The 22242-nt window shown below is 49.0% G+C and overlaps 1 protein-coding gene across 1 annotated transcript in view; it reads right to left on the bottom strand.

Moving 5' to 3' along the window:
• Positions 1–13639, bottom strand: part of CACNG1 (calcium voltage-gated channel auxiliary subunit gamma 1) — a 49551-nt gene extending 35912 nt beyond the window's left edge. Inside the window, exon 1 of the mRNA XM_040329972.1 lies at positions 13249–13639. Coding sequence (XP_040185906.1) covers positions 13249–13489 — 241 coding nt within the window. The 5' untranslated portion in view covers positions 13490–13639. The remainder of the gene's footprint in view (positions 1–13248) is intronic.
• Positions 13640–22242: the final 8603 nt, after the last annotated feature.

Here is a 22242-nt window from a genome sequence, read left to right as displayed (position 1 = left end):
CTGGGATCTCTCCCAGGAGAGTCCCAGGCTTCCCGGCCTACACAAGGTGAAGCTGTGGTTGGTGGTGAGGATGGAGGACGGAGCTCTGGAAATGGAAAGACAGTTACAGAGACTGTAAGTAGAAGTGAAAATGTTTGTGTGAAGAGTACCAATGTTACCGATAAGAAGAAGTTTGGGAATGTTATTCCACAAAAAAGTTCTAAGTCCAGTCAGCCATTGCAGGCCCAGCAAGCCCAGCGCAGTGCAGCCCAGTCTGTTCAGCGCAGTTCAAGCTCTGCAAGTACAGCCCAACCCAGCCAGACAAAGCAAACCCTGCAGAGTGGGGCACATGTAGTCCAGCCACATACCAATGCCACCCAGTCCAGTCCAGTCTCTGGAAGTATGATTCGGGACAGTCGGCCATCACAGCCACATCAAGCCCAGCACAGTGCAGCTCAGAGTGGAGCAGAGACATTGGCTTCTCCTAGTACGCCCCGTAAATATTCCAGAACCTCCTTGGAACAGAAGACAATCAGTGAGAACTTGCAGCAGCGTGTGATGGTCAGTAGCAGCCAGGGACGGTCATTGCGCTCTAAGCAGCAGAGTGAAGACGAGGGTGGCAACAATCCCCAATCTGGCCCAGTGATACCACCCACACCCAGTAAAGACCCTCAGGCCAGTACTAGTAATGGGAAGGAGGATAAAAATTTCAAGCGCCCTGCAGCTGCAAAGAAGAAAAAAAAGAAGCCTGAACCTGCGCTGCACCTGGCTGATAGAATGCCTTCCCTGGTGAAACGAATGGACTCCCTAAGAAAAGCTAAGACTAGGATCCAGACGCAGATCGACTCTGTATACAGACTTAAAGCTGCCAATCCCAAGAGAGAAACGTTATACGACAACAGGCTGAACTCCTTGGGCATTGAACTGGCCGGTGTATCAAAAGACATTGACGCTACCCTGGAAGAACTGGGACCGGCGGGTGAGGTATATCGCAATCGCGATCGATTTGAGGCAGCATTAAGTGTGGGGATTGAGTCTTCAACAGAGTCAGACTCTGGGGAACCAGGTCAGCGTATACAGCCACCAAACGTGTCTCCTGAGGGGAAGTCTGTGCATCCTCTGGAGGACAGTAAGGAGCAACATCAGATTGGAGCAGGTTCTCCTGCTGGACTTCCAGCTCTGGAGGATGGCGGGATCATCAGTATAACCCAGCAGACATTTACAGTTCAGGAGACGCAGATGAGTGACGTAGTGGACTCCCAGCAAATGGACTGTGAGGACAGTGCTGCTGCCACTAGTACTCATGATGGGAGCCATGCTGAGGGGACTGGGGTTCAGGGTGGGGGTGATACTGGGGTGACAAGTAATGATACTGCTGGCAATGACATTATGTGCAGTGATGATGTGGTGAATAATTCTGACGGTGTTGATATTAGTACAGGGGTATCTGATTGGGGTCATCAGCAGTCAGAGAGCTCTGAGAATATAGTGATGGAGGAGTCAGTTCAGAACAACCCTCAGGACTTCCCCCCTTTGGTGGACCCACCACCTGCTCCACAGGGGAATGCTGGTCCATCTAGTCATGTCCCTCCTCGGAATGCCTGGAGCCGCGGGGCCCCTTCATTTTCCACTGGTAATAATTACACTGGTCAGGCTTTTAAAAGAAGGAACGTGGTTAGATTCAAGCATAGGGGTTCCAGAGAGGAGCTCCCTGATAGGAAGTTTGTAGTAAGGGAGTTGCTGTGTCAGCAGATGGGGTTTGCGCCTGCAAACATACTGGCAGTCATCAATCTCCCTGACAGACAAGGTTATGATGTCAGCTTTAAGCTCATGTGTGACTTGGACAAATTCTGGGCCAGCTTCAGTGGTTTGCGGGACAAAGAGGGATGGAGGGATTTCATCCTTATTCCCATCTCCAAACCTGACACAGCAACTGTTAACATCATTTTCTGGAATGAGTCTGTGCCCCCCCAGGACATTATCATCTGGCTTAGAAGACATTGTGAAATGGTTTCTGAGTTGACAAAAACTAAAGATAGTGATGAGATCTGGACAGGGGGTTGGAGGGTTCTTGTCAAGTTGAGGCAATCTAACAATGTTACCCATCACCTGCCAAACTCCTTTTTCATTGGGCGGGAGAGAGGGGTTTGTTTCTATGCAGGTCAGCCCAGGTTATGTTTCAAATGTGGCAAGTCCGGCCATGTGGCGAGCGTTTGCACCATCTTGAAGTGTAATCTTTGTGGGGAGGTCGGCCATGTCAGTTCTACCTGTGAGACGGTTAAGTGCAATCTATGTGGAAAGCTCGGCCACTTCCACAGGAATTGCCCGGAGGCCTTCCATAATATGGGTGAGGAATCTGCAGACAATGAATTGTTGGCTGCAGCAGAACAACTAGAGGAGGAGGCCTTAATAAACGGGGCCACATTGACTAGGGAGGAGGTGGGCCCAGAGGTTCAGGAGACTACCCCCGGACGGGCGGACAGTGTCCAGCAGGTTGAGGAGCAGCCGGCCGCACACTCTTCTTCTGTTCCTGTCTCTGTGAAGATCATTGGTCAGAAGAGGAGGAATAAAAAAGATAAAACCACCCGTAAACCCGAAGGTGACTGGACATTAGTGCAGAAGTCAGCTAAAAGAGTGAAAGGGGCACCAGAAGTGGGTACGGTAGTTTCTACCAATAGGTACGAAGCATTATCAGATTCGGATGCCGATTCCTATTCTCTAGAGGCCCATGAACTGGAGCAGGAACTAAAAAGAGTGGAGAGGGAGTATGCGACTGGCTCAGAGGATGACCCGCCCACTAAAAGGCGTCCGCCCCCTGATCCTGTATACGTAGAATCTGATATGGAAACTGGTAGTCGGCAGAGTGACTCCGATTCTGACTTATGATGATGGGGATCTTATTCTTTCTCCTGTTTGCTGTGATGGCAGGTTTTTCTCTAAACATTGTCTCCAGCAATGTGAACAGTATTAAAAACAGGAGGACAAGGCATGCAGTTTTTGAACACCTCACGTACCTGGATGCTGATGTCTATTTTTTACAAGAGACACATCTAACATCTGTGGGACTCATGCGGGAGGCAGAGAGGGAGTGGCACATGGGACCCTCATTTTGGTCCTTGGCCGTGGAGTCTTATGCGGGTGTTGCCATCCTTTTTAATACTAAGGATGTGACGGTGCACAGACTCACTGAGGTGTCCATGGGAAGATGTCTTATATTGGAAGTAACAATTCATGGCAGGAGACTCCGATTAATTAACATATATGGGCCTCAAACAATATCAGGAAGAATCGGGTTATTTAATGATGTGAAGCCATATCTCTTTACATCAGTCCCTGTGGTCATGGTAGGAGACTTTAATGTCACCAGGACACTAAGTGACCGTTCTTCTGGTAGGGTGTTGGGTAGCGACTCCAAAGTCCTTAATCATATTATTTCGCAGACCGGTTTAAGTGATGTTTTTGCACAAAATGGCAGGAAGCCGGGCTTCACCTTCTTTCGCGGGAATATAAAAAGCAGACTAGATATGGCACTGGTAAGTCCTACGGAACTGGTGACCAATAGGAGTGAGAAGCTGGTACCTTACTCAGATCATGCGGCCCTCTACTTTTGCCTGGGAACCTGTAAGCATCCTGACATGGGCAGGGGGCTATGGAGGCTCAACTCTAGTCTTTTAGAAGATGTGTCTGTTCAGCAACAAGTGCAGAACCTCTTACAACACCATGCAGAGAGACTAGACTTCTATGACTGCACTGCGGATTGGTGGGAGGACGTTAAAAAGGACATCTCTTCTCTCTTGAGGAAATCGTCAGCTAGAATGGGGAAGAGTAGATATAGCCGTTATCTCAGGCTGCGGAAAGAGCTGGAGCTGCTTTATTCAGGCGGGTTGGAGGCAGGGAGGAAAATTGATCAAGTAAAATCCGAGCTAAGTCAATACCAATATAGCAGATACAACTCCCTAGTATTTGAACGGGACTATGGATCCCTGGGGACACCTGATCCCTTTGAGAATTGTAGGGACAAGGTGGCTAAAAAGTTAATAACGGGCCTGAAGGATTCCCAGGGGATTTTGCAGGAGTCTCGGGAGGGTATTCTGGGAGTGGTAAGATCATACTATGCTGACTTGTTTCGGGAGAAGGGTTTGGATGGGGAGAAGATGGCACAGTTTTTAGAGGCAGTTCCAGGTCCTGTTGTTGATAATTTGGACTTTTCTCCCTTGACAGCAGACATAACGGTGGAGGAAGTTAGGGAGGCTATTGACAAATTACGTCAAAAGAAGGCACCAGGACCCGATGGCATTACAGCCGAATTTTATAAGAAGTTTAAAGAGTCCCTGGCTCCGATTCTGGTGGATGTGTTTAAAAGTTGTTTGGAGAAACGCCTGATGCCTCCATCCATGAGAATATCATCCTTAGTTCTGCTGTTCAAGGGTAGAGAACCAAATGACATCAAGAACTGGAGGCCTATATCCCTCTTGAATGTAGACCGGAAAATTCTGGCAAAAATATTGTTTTCTAGGTTGAAGAGTTTTTCTTCAGCACTTTTGACAGACTGTCAGTATGGTACGGTAGAAGGGCGGAATATTTTTGGTGCTCTCATTTCCTTAAGGGAAGCTTTTGAGAGGTGTAAGGTTCTTAGGAATGGGAAATATATGGTGAGTTTAGACCAAGCTAAAGCTTTTGACAGGGTTGACCATGGGTATCTGTGGGCAACCCTGTTAAAGTATGGCATCCCAAGGTTATTTGTTGATTGGCTGAGAACTTTATACTGGAAGGCTGAGAGCTTTCCACTTATTAATGGGTAGCAGGGTGGTACTTTTGGGGTTGAGGCTGGGGTGAGGCAGGGTTGCCCTTTGAGTCCCCTCTTATATGTTTTTGCCATTGATCCTTTTTTGAGATCACTGCAGGGATGTGGATTTCAGGGGGTACCCGTGCCCCATGCCTCGGCCCTATCCGTATTCGCTTATGCGGATGATGTCACTGTAGTGGTGTCTGCCTCCCAGGAGGCCCAGTTGCTAGAAGCTTCCATTGGAGCTTACTCTGAGGCTTCTGGGTCTCTTGTCAACTTTGAGAAGAGTGAAGCCCTCTGGACACTGCAGGGTGATCCAGATTTTGATCTGCCCCAGTTTGCAATAGCTTCAAGTTGTCTCAAGATCTTAGGGGTTAAGTTTGGAAGGGAAGATAACGCCAGGCTAAACTGGGAGGAGAAGTTGGATGCTGGGAATGTAAAGGTTCAGCGATGGAAGAATTGCAAGCTGACTTACAGAGAAAGGGTCACAATGTTGAAAACTTATTTAATTCCTATTTTTCTGTATGTCTCTATGGTTTTTCCGTTGCCGGAATCTTTCTCTGCAAGGCTCTTCAGTTTGTTTTTTCAGCTCTTCTGGGGTAATAGATTAAATCCAATAAAAAGAGGGGTTACTTACCTGCAGAAGAAGGAGGGTGGGTTAAATATGATAAACCCAAAGGTGTTTTTTGATTCTCTCTTTTTTAAAGTAAATTTTGGGTGCTTGGACTCCAGTGTTGGCCCTCCGTGGGTAAACAGCGTTAGGGCCTGGATTTTGCCCCGTGCAGAGTCCTGGATGCAGGGCAACGGTTCTCTCAAGAGGAAGAGATGTACTCAGGGTTATCTCCCACCATATCTGGACTCGGCTCTGAAGTCCCTGAGGAGGTGGGGGATTGAGAAGTCCTACCTTGAAAATAGTTCAAGGAAATTGTTATACCAAAGGATCTGTAGGAACTTCTTCTGTTCTCCACTTGTACTCAGAGACTGCACTACGGCTGTTATGGAGGAAAGCTTAAAGTTGCTGAATAGTCCCAGATTACCCTTGAAGTTTCATGACATTGCCTGGCTGTCCTTCCATGGGAGAATGTATGTGAGGGGGAACATGAAGGGTCTGGCCGCATCTGAAAGGACCTGCCCTTTGGGATGTGGTCAGGAGGAGTCCATGGAGCACTTCTTGGTGGATTGTTGGGGAGGCCGTGAAGTCTGGAAGGAAGTTGCTGCCGGAGTTGGGATCCCGGGGTTGGAAAACCTGAGTTACTCAGACAGGCTTTATGGTGTTCCCCCAACAATACACGGTGTAGACAGAGGGACAACGCACATGATCATTACCATAGTCAAATACTATCAATGGCATGCAAGGGCCAGAGTGGCCATGCATAATGAGCAGTTTAACTCCAGCAAAATCGCAGGGTTGGTGATATCCGAATTGCGGTGGATCAAATGTCTGGAGATTGGGAAGTGTTGTAGGAGTTCAGATTTATGGGAAGGGTTTTTTTTGTAACATTGGGACATTTTTATGGACTTTTTATTCTCCTATGATGCTTGTTTTTAATTGCTAGACATTGACCGGAACATGTCTGTGATTGTTGTGTATTGATGTGTATCTTGTCTGTTTTTACAAATAAAAATATCCATACATACAGAATAAGGAGAGATACCGAGAATTACACCCGACATACAGGACAGGAGAAGTAGTACTGTGCAGAGTCCATACATACAGAATAAGGAGAGATACCGAGAATTACACCCGACATACAGGACAGGAGAAGTAGTACTGTGCAGAGTCCATACATACAGAATAAGAGGAGATACCGAGAATTACACCCGACATACAGGACAGGAGAAGTAGTACTGTGCAGAGTCCATATATACAGAATAAGAGGAGATACCGAGAATTACACCCGACATACAGGACAGGAGAAGTAGTACTGTGCAGAGTCCATACATACAGAATAAGAGGAGATACCGAGAATTACACCCGACATCTTCCCGTTCTCCTGCTCTCCATCCTCAACATCTTCCCGTTCTCCTACTTTCCATCCCTGATATCTTCCCGTTCTCCCGCTCTCCATCCCCGACATCTTCCTGTTCTCCCGCTCTCCATCCCCGACATCTTCCCGTTCTCCCGCTTTCCATCCCCGACATCTTCCCGTTCTCCCGCTCTCCATCCCCGATATCTTCCCATTCTCCCGCTCTCCATCCCCGACATCTTCCCGTTCTCCTGCTCTCCATCCCTGACATCTTTCCATTCTCCTGCTCTCCATCCCCGACATCTTCCCGTTCTCCTGCTCTCCATCCCCGACATCTTCCTGTTCTCCTACTTTCCATTCCTGACATCTTCCCGTTCTCCTACTTTCCATCCCTGACATCTTCCCATTCTCCTGCTCTCCATCCCCGACATCTTCCCATTCTCCTGCTCTCCATCCCCGACATCTTAACATTCTCCTGCTCTCCATCCCCGACATCTTCCCGTTCTCCTGCTCTCCATCCCCGATATCTTCCCGTTCTCCTGCTCTCCATCCCCGACATCTTCCCGTTCTCCTGCTCTCCATCCCCGACATCTTCCCGTTCTCCTGCTCTCCATCCCCGACATCTTCCCGTTTTCCTGCTCTCCATCCCCGACATCTTCCCGTTCTCCTGCTCTCCATCCCCGACATCTTCCCGTTCTCCTGCTCTCCATCCCTGACATCTTCCCGTTCTCCTGCTCTCCATCCCCGATATCTTCCCGTTCTCCTGCTCTCCATCCCCGACATCTTCCCGTTCTCCTGCTCTCCATCCCTGATATCTTCCCGTTCTCCTGCTCTCCATCCCTGACATCTTCCCATTCTCCTGCTCTCCATCCCCGATATCTTCCCGTTCTCCTGCTCTCCATCCCCGACATCTTCCCGTTCTCCTGCTCTCCATCCCCGACATCTTCCCGTTCTCCTGCTCTCCATCCCCGATATCTTCCCATTCTCCTCGTTCTCCATCCCCGACATCTTCCCGTTCTCCTGCTCTCCATCCCCGACATCTTCCCGTTCTCCTCGTTCTCCATCCCCGACATCTTCCCGTTCTCCTGCTCTCCATCCCCTACATCTTCCCGTTCTCCCGCTTTCCATCCCCGATATCTTCCCGTTCTCCTGCTCTCCATCCCCGACATCTTTCACGGTATGTGGCCTGGTACAGTTCAGGAAGGAGGGGGGCGCTCTCTCATCAGGTTGCCATTTTTGTGTGCACGGATAAGGGTCTGGTATGGGATTTACGGGGGGGACCCCCACGGCATTTTTTATTTAATTTGGGCACGGGGTTCCCCTTAAAATCCATACCAGACCTGAAGGACCTGATATGGATTTTGGGGGGACCCCCCATGCCATTTTTTTTTGCGGGGTTCCCTTTTATAATCCATACCATACCTGAAGGGACTGGGGTGGGGGTGGGGTGGACTCACGCCGTTTTGGTATACATGGTGTAAATATAAACTTGTAATTTCCTTAGAATGTATATGGACCGGTCTCCTCCTGTTATGATGACAGATGACACTCAGACTATATTCTTGGGGTGTATTTGGACCCTTTTTTTGGGGGGGGGGAGTAGTTGGGACACACTTGTTCTCCTGACTCTGGAATGTCTCTTGTGAAATGGAAATCTCATTCCCGCGGTGGAGTGGGGGTGGGGGGGGGGCAGGTGGGAGGGGGATTGAGTTTCATCCACAAGACATTTAATTTTTGCGGTTGCCGGACATGTGTTGATCTCAGATATAAATGTTCCTCCTTTGGGCTCGGCACTCGTCTCAATTGCTGAACATTTGTGCCGCGTCGGGATTTTCTCTGGCTATCAAAAGACGAAAAACTCCACACACTCCGCACTTTCCCCTCCGTCATCTTCATATCAGAGCTGCTCAACCCTGACTGCAAAGTTACAATGTACAGTCTGATCACTTGGGGAGGGAAGACTGAGGAAATGCCTCCTCCTCAGTCTTCCCTCCCTCCACATAGTAGAACGTGCAGTCTTGGAGGTGATGAGTTGCCCAATCCCTGTCGGGAAAAACCCAACATTGGGGCTCTGAGATACAATTTTAGGAATATTCACCTTATTATCAGCCAAGCATAAACTGTGGCACATACTCCCCTATAGGGGGCCCAAGACCAGCTTCCTGGGTAATCAAGGCGATCACTTTTGCAGTGGGCATCATAGGTATGTACACTGATAGAGACTGGTCCAAACTCATCACCTCCAAGACTGCGCGTTCTACTGTGTGCCGGAAAAAATTATGTCTAATTCTATCAACTGTTTATACTTTAATTCTTGAGAGTAGGTGCGTAAATTGGGACAGGCTGTTAGGGGCCCCAGGGCATTACTTTGCCCAGGGGCCCATGATGCTATTAAGACCTCTTACCCTAAGATTAAGGCCGCACGCTGAAATGCGTAGAGCTCTTTATTATTTAGGGCGGTATTCCAACATGATAACTCCAACCCTAACCCTAAACCCCAACCACTAACCCTAGTCACAGCCCTAGCCCTAAACCCCAACCCTAAACCTAAACACTAGCCATAACCTTAACCCTAATCCTAACCCCTAACCCTAACTCCTAACCCTAACTGCTAACCCTAACCCTAGCCTTAACCCCTAACTCCTAACCCTAGCCATAGCCCTAACCACTAACCCCCAACCCTAACTCTAACCCTAACCCCTAACTGCTAACCCTAAACATAACCCTAAGCCCTAACCCTAAGGCCCTGTACACACAATTGCCTAGATTCACATACATTGCCGCAACTTTGCGGCGGCGTAGCTTAAGGCATTTAGGCTACGCCGCCGTAAATTAGCGAGGCAAGTACATGATTCACAATGTACTTGCCTGCTAAGTTACGGCGGCGTAGCCTAAAGCGGGCGGGCGTAAGCGCGCCTAATTCAAATGTGTGTAAGGGGGCGTGTTTTATGTTAATGGGGCTTGACCTTACGTTTTTGATGTTTTTTTTAACTGCGCATGTGCCGGCGCCTACATTTCCCAGTGTGCATTGCGGCTAAGTACGCCGCACGGGCCTATTGATTTCGACGTGGACGTAAACGACGTAAATCCCGATTCACAGACGACTTGCACAAACGACGTCAAAAATTCTAATTTAGACGCGGGAACGGCGGCCATACTTAACATTACTATTCCAACTAGGGCCTAGCTCTAACTTTACGCGGCCTATCTCTTACGTAAACGGCGTAAAAGTACTGCGTCGGCCGGGCGTACGTTCGTGAATCGGCGCATCTACTAATTTACATATTCTATGCCGACCGCAATGGAAGCGCCACCTAGCGGCCATCCGAAATATTGCAACCTAAGATAGGACGGCGCAAGGACCTGAGTTAGGTCGGCTTATCTACTGATAAGACGGCCTAACTCTTTCTGAATCTACCTAAATCAGTCCAAACTGATGAAAACGGACTGAAGTTCAGTTTCACAGTTAACCGATGAAGCTGACTGATGGTCTGATGTGCCTACACACCATCAGTTCAAAAACCGATCGAGTCCAACGCAGTGACGTAAAACACAACGACGTGCAGAAAAAAATGAAGTTCAATGCTTCCGAGCATGCGTCGACTTGATTCTGAGCATGGGCGGGTTTGGAACCGATGCTTTTTGCGTACTATCCATTGGTTTTGACCGATCGGTCAGGCGTCCATCGGTCCGATTTTAAAGCAAGTTCTAAATTTTTGGACCGAAGGACAACAGACCGATGGGGCGTACACACGGTCGGTTTGGACCGATGAAACTGAACTTGAGTCCGTTTTCATCAGTTTGGACTGATCGTGTGTACAGGGCCTAAGAATTTCCTAACTTGAAATTTTTTCGAATTTCGATTTTTTTTTCAAATTTTTCAATTTTCAGAATTTGAAAATTCGGAAATTTAAAAATTCGGAAATCCAAAAATTCGGAAATTGAAAAATTTGGAAATTTCGGAAAAATACTAATTTGGAATTGAACGAATTGCACATGTCTAATATTTACACAAATGTGAGGGGTGTACTTACTTTTGTGAGTTACTGTATACGATTTATAATGTTAGGTGGGTACATGTGGATCTGTAGACACGGTGGGGGAGGGGGGGCGGGGTTGAGTCACCAAGCTGGAAATCTATGAAATGTTTTCTGCATTAGATTTCTCAACAAATACGTAGCGTTAGTCCGACTTAAACCCTCCTGTCAGAGATATCCAATCAGGTGGGTTCACGCCGCTTATTTATTGCTACCGAATGAAGATTGTACAACTGGTCTGTAACGTGCGTGGCCGGGTTCAGTCATTTGTGATTGCACCGGCCACGTTGTAAATCACTCCGAAAGGTCAAAGTTGTCGGAAACTGGTGTTGCAAGAATAGTGTACTTGTTTTATACTCCATTCACTCTGTAGTGGTCCAACCCAATTCCCAGTGCTCCCAGTCTGCGAATGGACCGCACAGGGTGCTCACCTCATCTAACCCAACAACTAATGGTCCTGCCCATTGGTCCCAGTCTGAGAGGACTCGGGAATATCCTATACACCTCTGAATGTATCCATATTGTAAATAAAGAGAACCTACCATGAGGAAGACTATGTGGACCACACAGGGTGCCCACCACATCTAACCCAGTGACCAGTTGTCCAACCCAATGACCAGTGCTCAAAGTCTGAGAAGACTCAGGAATATATTATAGATGTCTCAATGTATCCATATGGTAAATAACGAGAACCTACCACCAGGAAGACTGAGTGGACCGTACATGGTGCTCACCACATCTAACCCAGTGACCAGTGGTCCAACCCAATTCCCAGTGCTCCCAGTCTGAGAGGACTCGGGAATATCCTATAGATATATCTCAATGTATCCATATTGTAAATAAAGAGAACCTATCTCCGGAAAGACTGAGTGGGCCTCACTTTGTGCTCATCAACCCAATGACCAGTTCTCAAAGTCTGAGAAGACTCAGGAATATATTATAGATGTCTCAATGTATCCATATGGTAAATAACGAGAACCTACCACCAGGAAGACTGAGTTGACCGCACAGGGTGCTCACCACATCTAACCCAATGACTAATGATCCTGAGTCTAAGAAGACTCAGGAATATCCTATACACCTCTTAATGTATCCATATTGTAAATAAAGGGAACCTACCATGAGGAAGACTATGTGGACCACACAGGGTGCTCACCACATGTAACCCAATGACCAGTGGTCCAACCCAATGCCCCGTGCTCCAGTCTGAGAAGACTCAAAAAATTATTATAGATGTCTCAATGTATCCATATTGTAAATAAAGAGAACCCAACATCACCAGGAAGACTAAATGGGCCGCACAGGGTGCTCACCACATCTAACCCAACGACTAATGGTCCTGCCCATTGGTCCCAGTCTGAGAAGACTCAATGTCTCCATATTGTAAATAAAGAGAACCTACCACCAGGAAGACTGAGTGGACCACACAGGGTGCTCACCACATGAAAACCCAATGACCAGTGGTCCGACACAATGCCCAGTGCTCCCAGTCTGAGAGGACACAGGAATATCCTATACACCTCTCCAATGAATCCATATTGTAAATAAAGAGAACCTACCTCCAGGAAGACTGAGTGGCTGCACAGAGTGCTCACGACATGTATCCCAATGACCAGTGGTCCAACACAATGCCCAGTGCTCCCAGTCTGAGAAGACACAGGAATATATTATAGACGTCTAAATGTATCTGTATTGTAAGTAACGAGAACCCACCACGAGTAAGACTACGTGGACAACACAGGGTGCTCACCTCATCTAACCCAACGACTAACGGTCCTGCCCATTGGTCCCAGTCTGAGAGGACTCAGGAATATCCTATACACCTCTTAATGTATCCATATTGTAAATAAAGAGAACTTACCATGAGGAAGACTGCATTGGCCACACAGGGTGCTCACCTCATCTAACCCAACGACTAACGGTCCTGCCCATTGGTCCCAGTCTGACAGGACTCAGGAATATCCTATACACCTCTCAATGTATCCATATTGTAAATAAAGAGAACCTACCACCAGGAAGACTGCATTGGCCACACAGGGTGCTCACCATATGTAACCCAATGACCAGTGGTCCAACCCAATGCCACGTGCGCCAGTCTGAGAGGACCCATGAATTTCGTATAAACATCTCAATGTATCCATATTGTAAATAAAGAGAAACTACCTCCAGGAAGACTGAATGGGCCACAAAGGGTGCTCACCACATTTAACCCAGTGACCAGTGGTCCAACTCCAGTGCTCCCAGTCTGAAAGGACTCAGGAATATCTTATAGACATCTCAATGTATCAATATTGTAAATGAAGAGAACCTACCTCCGGAAAGACTGAGTGGTCCTCACATTGTGCTTATTAACCCAATGCCCAGTTCTCGAAGTCTGAGAAGACTAGTAGTGCAACCCCAGTGCTCCCAGTCTGAAAGGACTCAGGAATTTCTTATAGACATTTCAATGTATCCATATTGTAAAATAAAGAGAACCTACCTCCAGGAAGACTGAGTGGGCCACACAGGGTGCTCACCACATCGTTGCCCTCCACCGTGATCCTCTTGGTGCACAGTTTCCACAGGCCGAAGTGGGCCACCTCGCAGGGATGGGTGAAATCGTCCACCTTCGGGCTCATGACCGCCCAATGGTTACCCATGATGGCGGCCAACATCAGAGACACCCCAATCAGGGTGATAAAGAAGGCGATCCGGATCTTCAGGGCTTTAAGTTCCTTCATGGTGGTGGTGGGATCCCTGGGGGTCTGAGAGTCTTCAGGGGGGTCTGAGACTTGTCCTGCTCTTGGTAGGGATCTCTCATGTACTGTTGTGTATCTGTGAGGGATTTTTGGCTGGGGGTCGGGGAAGGGGCCGGACTCGCAGTCCACAGCTGTTGGGATCTGTCAGGACATTTTATAGGCATGCTCGGTGCTATGGGGGGCTTCGTCTCCCTAATCCTCCTCCTTTTTGTCATATATCGGGAATCCACCGAGTGGCTGAAGATGACGTGTTTGGCTTTTCTCTGATAAATAATTACATTGTTGCATCTTGCAATACAAACAAATACTTCACCGAGAAATAAACATTTACTTTGTTGTTTTTGGGGAAATTAAAGTGGATGGAAACCCAATCGCTATAATCTCCTGTGAGATTTAACATGGAAGTCTAAGGCCCAGATTCTCAAAGGGCTTACAACGGTGCAACGCAATGTACGCCGTCGTAAGTCCTAATCTGGGCCGTCGTATCTATGCGTCTGATTCTTAGAATCAGTTACGCATAGATATCCATTAGATCCGACAGGTGTAAGGCTCTTACGCTGTTGGATCTTAAATGCAATTTTTTTTTCGCCGCTAGGTGTCGCCTCCGTCGTTTTCCCTGTCGAGTATGCAAATTAGCAAAATACGCGAATTCCCGAACGTACGCGTGGTCGACGCAGTGAAGTTACGACGTTTACGTTAGATTTGCGACACGTAAAGTTGCCCCTGCTATATGAGGGGCAACCAATGTTAAGTATGGCCGTCGTTCCCGCGTCGAAATTTAAAAATTTACGTAGTTTGCGTAAGTCGTTCGTGAATGGGGCTGGACGCCATTTACGCTCACGTCGAAACCAATGACGTCCTTGCAACGTCATTTGAAATAATGCACCCTGGAATATTTTCCGGACGGCGCATGCGCAGTACGTTCGGCGCGGGAACGCACTTAATTTAAATGCTCCACGCCCCCTACCCGGCTAATTTGAATTAGGCGGCCGTGTTCCAGGGGGATTTAAGCTACGCCGCCGCAATTTTAAAAATTTAAAAAAAGTGGGCGTTTCCCGACGAACACCTGTAATAATAATAATAATAATAATAATAATAATAATGCTAATATTTTTTTTTTTTAAATACACACCGATTTCCTCATCCTAGCCCGCAAAGGTGAACGCACGCCTAGGTCCCACACTGATATGTACAGCGATCGCACCAAAAACGTGAGGTATTGCCGCGAACGTCAGAGCGAGAGCAATAATTCTAGCACCAGACCTCCTTTGTAACTCTCCGCTGGTAACCTGTAAAGGCTTTTAAAGCGTCGCCTACTTGTATAGAGGTTGGGGAGGGCTGGGCTGGGGGGGCTGGGGGGACAATTGCCTCCCTAGCCACACTAACTTATGTTCAAAATGGCCAGCAGCCGCTGCCCGCTACCATTTTCTTTTTTATTCTGGTCTAGGAAGCCGGGGCCAGGGGGCATGGCCACAGCGGCCGACCACTAGCTGTTGCATTCCGGAAGTTGTAGTTCCGCGCTCAAGCTCCCGGTGGGTGGAAAACAGAGCAGAGGAAACTACAACTCCCTGGGACCGGATTCTTGGAATCAGGCAGAGGCAGGGCGTGCCAGGGAGTCGGAACGCAGGGCTGGGCGCTGACTGCAACTTGACCCCAGGACCAGGAGCATTACCCCCCAGGAGGCCGTGGCGTGCAAGGACCTGCTAAGCTGAGATCACTGAGGTGAGATACCCTGACACCCCTAGCTGATACCCCCCCCCCCCTACACCCCATGTAACCCCATGTAACCTGCCCCAGCTGCACTGATGGGCACTGGTGAGGCTGCATTGAAAAAAACAGGTGGGCCATGGATGGTGAGCTGATTTGGCGGTTCAATGGGCCAATTGACTGGACTTGCCCCTCAGGCCTCCCCTGATGGAGATTATTGAATACTGTAGTTTGGCGCCATTCCACAAACGTGCGCGATTTTAAAGCATGGCATGTTAGGTATCAGTTTACTCGGCGCAGCGCCATCTTTTATATTTTACCCCCCCAAAATTGGGTATTATATAACATAGTTACATAGTTAGTCAGGTTGAAAAAAGACACAAGTCCATCCAGTTCAACCATAAAAAAATAAAATAATAATAATATCATACAATCCCAAATACCCGATTCTATATATCCAGAGGAAGGCGAAAAAATCTTGTGTTTTTTCTGTGCATTAAAATTCATTAACCACTTAAGGACCGCCTAACGCCGATATACGTCGGCAGAATGGCACGGCTGGACACAGGCACGTACCTGTACGTCTCCTTTAAGAGTCCAGCCGTGGGTCGAAAATGCGCCCTGCTGTCGTGTGCACGTGGCCCGGTCCGAAGCTCCGTGACCGTGGGACCCCCGGACCAGATCGCCGCGATCGGTCACCGGAGCTGAAGATCGGGGAGAGGTGTGTGTAAACACAGCTTTCCCGTTCTTCACTGTGGCGCTGTCATTGATTGTCTCTCCCTTTATCAGGGAAAAGACAATCAATGATGTCACACGTCCAGCCCCGCCCCCCTACAGTTAGAAACACATATGAGGTCACACTTAACCCCTACAGCACCCCCTAGTGGTTAACTCCTAAACGGCAATTGTCAGTTTCACAGTAATCAGTGCATTTAAATAGCAATGGTCCCAAAAATGTGTCAAAAGTGTCCGAAGTTTCCGCCATAATGTCGCAGTCACGAAAAAAAATCGCTGATCACCGCCATTAGTAGCAAAAAAAAATATTAATAAAAATGCCATAAAACTATCCCCTATTTTGTAAATGCTATAAATTTTGCGCATCAATCAATAAACGCTTATTGCAATTTTTTTTGATTTTTTTTACCAAGAAGAAGAATAGAAGAATACGTAAAACTGAGGATTTTTTTTATCAGTGGGAGGAATAGTGCCCCATCATTGGTGTCAGTGGGAGGAATAGTGCCCCATCATTGGTGTCAGTGGGAGGAATAGTGTCCCATCATTGGTGTCAGTGGGAGGAATAGTGTCCCATCATTGGTGTCAGTGGGAGGAATAGTGTCCCATCATTGGTGTCAGTGGGAGGAATAGTGTTCCATCATTGGTATCAGTGGGGGAATAGTGTCCCATCATTGGTGTCAGTGGGAGGAATAGTGTCCCATCATTGGTGTCAGTGGGAGGAATAGTGTCCCATCATTGGTGTCAGTGGGAGGAATAGTGTCCCATCATTGGTATCAGTGGGGGAATAGTGTCCCATCATTGGTGTCAGTGGGAGGAATAGTGCCCCATCATTGGTGTCAGTGGGAGGAATAGTGTCCCATCATTGGTGTCAGTGGGAGGAATAGTGCCCCATCATTGGTATCAGAGGGAGGAATAGTGTCCCATCATTGGTGTCAGTGGGAGGAATAGTGCCCCATCATTGGTATCAGTGGGAGGAATAGTGTCCGATCATTGGTGTCAGTGGGAGGAATAGTGTCCCATCATTGGTGTCAGTGGGAGGAATAGTGTCCCATCATTGGTGTCAGTGGGAGGAACAGTTCCCCATCATTGGTATCAGTGGGAGGAATAGTGTCCCATCATTGGTGTCAGTTGGAGGAATAGTGTCCCATCATTGGTGTCAGAGGGAGGAATAGTGTCCCATCATTGGTGTCAGTGGGAGGAATAGTGTCCCATCATTGGTGTCAGTTGGAGGAAAAGTGTCCCATCATTGGTGTCAGTGGGAGGAATAGTGTCCCATCATTGGTGTCAGTGGGAGGAATAGTGTCCCATCATTGGTATCAGTGGGGGGAATAGTGTCCTATCATTGGTGTCAGTGGGAGGAATAGTGTCCCATCATTGGTGTCAGTGGGAGGAATAGTGTCCCATCATTGGTGTCAGTGGGGGGAATAGTGTCCCATCATTGGTGTCAGTGGGAGGAATAGTGCCCCACCCACCATTGGAGCACAGGTGTGTGAGGAGGAAGGTGTGTGAGAAGCTGCTGTGTGAGAAGGGAGTTGCCTGGAAATCTCTCCCAGCTCTCCTGGCCCCTTTTCTGGGGAAGCCATGGAGGGCAGCGGGGCCTCCCCTGCTGGAGGCTCTCAGCCATCTCCTGGGCCATCTGCTGACATGTCTGCCCCTCTACAAGCCTCAGCTGGTGATCTCTCTGCCCCTGGTGTGGATGAAGGCTCGGAGGCCATTCGGGAGCGAATGGTGGCCGGCATAAAAGTCCTAAACCGGGAGAGGGACAAGCTGTACAAGCTACGTGCGGAGCTGAAGCGCCTGCGAAGGCAACGTGAAGGCTTGCATAGCCAGAAACGCGGATCCATGGATCCAGAGATCCAATTGGCCAAGGTCCGTGTGGACCACCAGGAGACCATCGTGGCCATAATGGAGGGAAGGGATGGTCCTTTCAAGGAAAAGTTCTCCAACGAAAGGAGGTTTGCAAAGGTGACAAAGATGGAGGTGGAGGAGGAGGAGACCCCCAGTTCTGACCCCCTGCCCCCCCAGGGAGAGGTAAGCACCCCAATGCCTTCCCAGGACTCAGGAGGCATGCTGAGGGTGATCCAGGTAATGGAGTCTCCTGTGCGGGGGGATCAGATGGTTTTCAATGATGAAGATATTGCAGATGGTGTACCTGATAAAGTAAAGCCTGCTAAGCCCCATGTTGTGAATAAGACTGTGTTTGTACCATCTAGCACCATGCCTGATAATGTGCCTAATAATCAGAATGTATGCAGTAATAATGTGCCTGCTGAGGCTGCAATGCAGCAAGAGATCCGTTTAAAAAATGACATTTCTGTGAAGGAACTGCAAGTCCCAGCAGAACCCATTAACCCTCCTGATGCTGAGACCAGAGCTGATTGCCCCACTGCTGCTCAGGACTCCACAGCGCAGCATCAGGCGACAGCTGGTACTGCAGCAGCAACAGTGACTGTTCCTGATGGCAATGTGTGTGTGACTGATAAAAATCATCTCAGTTCAGGTGGGATGGACAATGGTCCCAGTTCAGGTGGGATGGACAATGGTCCCAGTTCAGGTGGGATGGACAATGGTCCCATTTCAGGTGGGATGGACAATGGTCCCATTTCAGGTGGGATAGACAATGGTCCCATTTCAGGTGGGATGGACAATACTAACTCTGTTCATGCAGATAAAGTGACTTCAGTGTGGGGTCTTGGCCCCAATAAACCCACTTTCGCTCAGGTGGTACGCTCTGTCCCTGGCAGCTCCGCCCCCAAGCAGGGTTTTCCCCTGCGAGCTACCACCTCAAGCCCCCCGGGATATGGTCTTGGGTCTCTGGCTTCTGCTGGGGGCCCAAGACGTAATGTTGTCATCTTGAAATGGGAAGGTGGTGCAATCCCCCCTGCAAGGCGTGCAGTGGTGGATTTAATTCTAGAAATGGGTTTTGGGGTTAACGATCTCTATGCTTTTATTCATGTGTCAGGGACGCGAGAGTATACAGTCAGTTTCACCAAGCCAGAGGGTCTTGACCTGTTCTGGGAACGATATGAGGCCCGGTGCAGGTCAAGACCCGAATGGGAGAGTCTGGCCCCAGTTGCGATTTCGCAGCAGTCAACAGTAAAAAAGATCACTATCATCCTCACCAATGAGAGCGTCCCTGCCAGGGATCTGGAGGTCTGGTTGAGGAACTATGGGGAAGTTTTGACCAAACCCAGTAAAATATTAGATGAGCGTAACATCTGGACTGGGGGATGGTCGGTAACAGTCAGGCTGGCCAGGGATGGAAATGTTGTCCGTCACCTGCCCTCCTCGGCTTTCATAGGGAGGGATAGGATGACCGTCTTCTACCCTGGTCAGCCGAAGCTGTGCCACCGCTGTGGAGAGAGGGGGCACCTTAGCTCCTCCTGTTCGGCCTTGATATGCTCAGTGTGTCGGGGTCAGGGTCATATGGCCAAGGACTGCACCCAGAAGATCAGGTGCAACCTGTGCCTGCGACTTGGCCACCCTTATAGCAGATGCCCTGAGGCCTGGCACAATATGGAGAAGGAGGTAGTGGATGAGATGTCAAGGCTGGACAGGATGGAGGGGGAGGCCCCTGGTGTACCATCCTCCGCTGCGGTGACCGACCCCCCTGGTCCTGCTCAGGATCCCTCCCCGGTTTCCTCCCCAGTTCCCTCCCCAGTTCCTGTGACCACCCCTTCTGTGTCTGTAAGTACTCCTTCTGTATCTGTATCTGTGTCCCCCCAGCCTACTGTACCCGCTCCTCTTGTGTCAGAACCTTCCAAGTCTGTGCCCCCTGAGTCAGTTACCCCCCAGAAGTCTATCCCTGTTAAGTCGGATTTACCCCCCCCATCAGGAGTGATAGCGGGTACTAAAAAGGTCGCTTCAAAGAAAAAAACAAGGGATGAGGGCATCTCTGAGGCTGACCTCAAGTACCTGGAGGAGAGAAGGAAGGTTGGGCGGCGGAAGAAGCAGGCGGTGAGGACGGAACGGGGACGGGAAGCTCCGGTGCATGTCTCCACCCGTCGTAGGTCCTCTAGGTGGGACATTTCATCATCTGGCGCTTCTTCAGAGCTGAGCTCTGAGTCAGAGATGGAGTTGGAGGCGGCCTCAAGAAAGAGGGAGGCTTCTGGTGATGAGCAGCAGAGGGGAGCTAAGAAGCAATCCACCCAATAACCCAAATGGCGGTTCCCCCTCCGTTAAAAGTGGCGACAATAAATGTCGCCAGCATTAAGTCAGTGAGAGCTCGCTCTATGGCCTTCTTTTTGTTCAGCCAATTAGATGCTGAAATTTTATTTTTGCAAGAGACTAGGCTCACCTCCTTGGCAGATATTCATATGGCCAAGAGAGAGTGGAGGTATGGTCCATCTTACTGGTCTCTTGCGGCCGAGCCTTACGGCGGTGTGGCGGTGTTGTTTAAAACCGGCATGGTAACTGTCCGGCGGGTTATTGAGGTGGAGATTGGGAGATGTATGGTCTTAGACGTCCTTGTGGGAGGGCAGGACCTGCGCCTAATTAATATCTATGGGCCGCACACAAAGTGGGACAGGAAATGCCTTTTTACAAGGATCAAGCCATTTCTTTTTACATCCCGGCAAGTGGTCTTTGGAGGTGACTTTAATACAGTAACTAGGCCCAAGGACAGGAAGGCCTTCAAGGACAGGCTGGGATATGATAGCGTTTTTTTAAATAGTATGGTTAGGGATGCTGGTCTTGTGGATGTGCACATTGCGCACCTCCCGGATGACACCGGGTTCACCTTTCATCGTGGTAATAGTCAGAGTAGGATAGACAGGTTTTTTTTGAAGGAGGCCTCTGCTTTCTCACCCCCAGTGGTGCAGGCAGTAGAGTTCTCTGATCACTGTATGCTATCTGTGGCCCTGAATGCTTCAGACGCCCCTCAGAGAGGAAAGGGCATCTGGAGATTGAATTCGACTCTACTCAAGGAAGAACATGTTAGACAATCCTTTGAGGAATTCTTTCAGGCACAGGTGACCCTCCTGGACTTTTGTAGCAGCAAGGCTGAGTGGTGGGAGCTGACCAAAAAGAGGATCGCTGGATTCTTCAGGGGCCTAGCCAATAGAACACAGTTTAATAAATACATGACCTACCAACGTTTGCGGAGGAAGCTGGATATTCTTGTCTCGAGAGGAGGAGATCCTGGGGCAATCTCTGAAGTGAAACTCCTTCTCAGGAAGTGTCAATATGACCGGCATGCCTCTTTGGTTCTGGAGAGGGACTATGGGAAGTACCACTCGCCTGACCCTTACCAGAACTGCAAACAAGGTGTAGCTGTTAAAGCGGTCGTTGGCCTTAAGGACAGTACAGGTTCCGTGACAAAGTCCAGGTCAGGGATTCTGGAGGTCGTGAGGTCCTTTTATGCCGACCTTCTTGGAAGGAAAGAGCTTGACCGTGACAAGATGGAAAGCTTTTTGGACTCTACTCCAGGTCTAAATGGTGGAGATGTTCCATTGATGAATTTGACAGAGGAGATCACAGTTGAAGAGGTGATGAGGGCAATTGAACAGCTTGCCATCAAAAAGTCACCCGGACCGGATGGCTTGACGGCTGAGTTCTACAAAGCCTTTAAGTCTATTCTGGCCCCACATTTGGTAGAGGTTTTTAACAGTTGTCTTGCTGAGGGGGTGCTATCCCCTTCCATGAGGCACTCGGCTGTGATTCTTCTGTCAAAGGGTAAAGATCCTTCGATGATTGAGAATTGGCGCCCCATCAGCCTTCTTAATGTCGATAGAAAGATACTGGCGAAGATATTTTTCTGGCGCCTGTCGTCAGTAGCAGAGTCTTTGCTTTCTCGCCATCAGCACTGTTCGGTCCAGGGTAGGAGTACCTTCACAGCGGTGTTAGCTGTCCGGGAGGCCTTGGAGCGGTGCAGGGCTGCAGGCTGGGGAAAGTACTTGCTGACATTGGATCAGGCAAAGGCTTTTGATCGTGTTAACCATGAGTACCTGTGGTTGCTCCTTAGTAAGTACGGTCTGCCGGGTGGTTTTGTTGATTGGCTGAAAGTCTTGTATAAGGGGGCAGAAAGCTTCCCTCTTGTTAATGGTTGGGTTGGGCAGTCCTTTGAGGTTGGCTCCGGGGTGCGCCAGGGCTGTCCCCTGAGTCCCCTGCTCTATGTGTTCGCAATCGACCCCTTCATCAGGAGGCTAGAGAGCGGCATGTTGTGTGGGGTACCAGTGGGGCTCCCGGGTGAGCCGCCATTGAGGGTTGTTGCTTATGCGGACGATGTATCAGTGATTGTCACTGGGACGGATGAGGCGGAGGAGGTGGTCTCTCTGACATCACGGTATTCTGAA

The sequence above is a fragment of the Rana temporaria genome, chromosome 12 (assembly GCF_905171775.1).
Source record: "Rana temporaria chromosome 12, aRanTem1.1, whole genome shotgun sequence".
NCBI lineage: Eukaryota > Metazoa > Chordata > Amphibia > Anura > Ranidae > Rana > Rana temporaria.
This window is presented reverse-complemented; position numbering and strand designations above follow the sequence as displayed.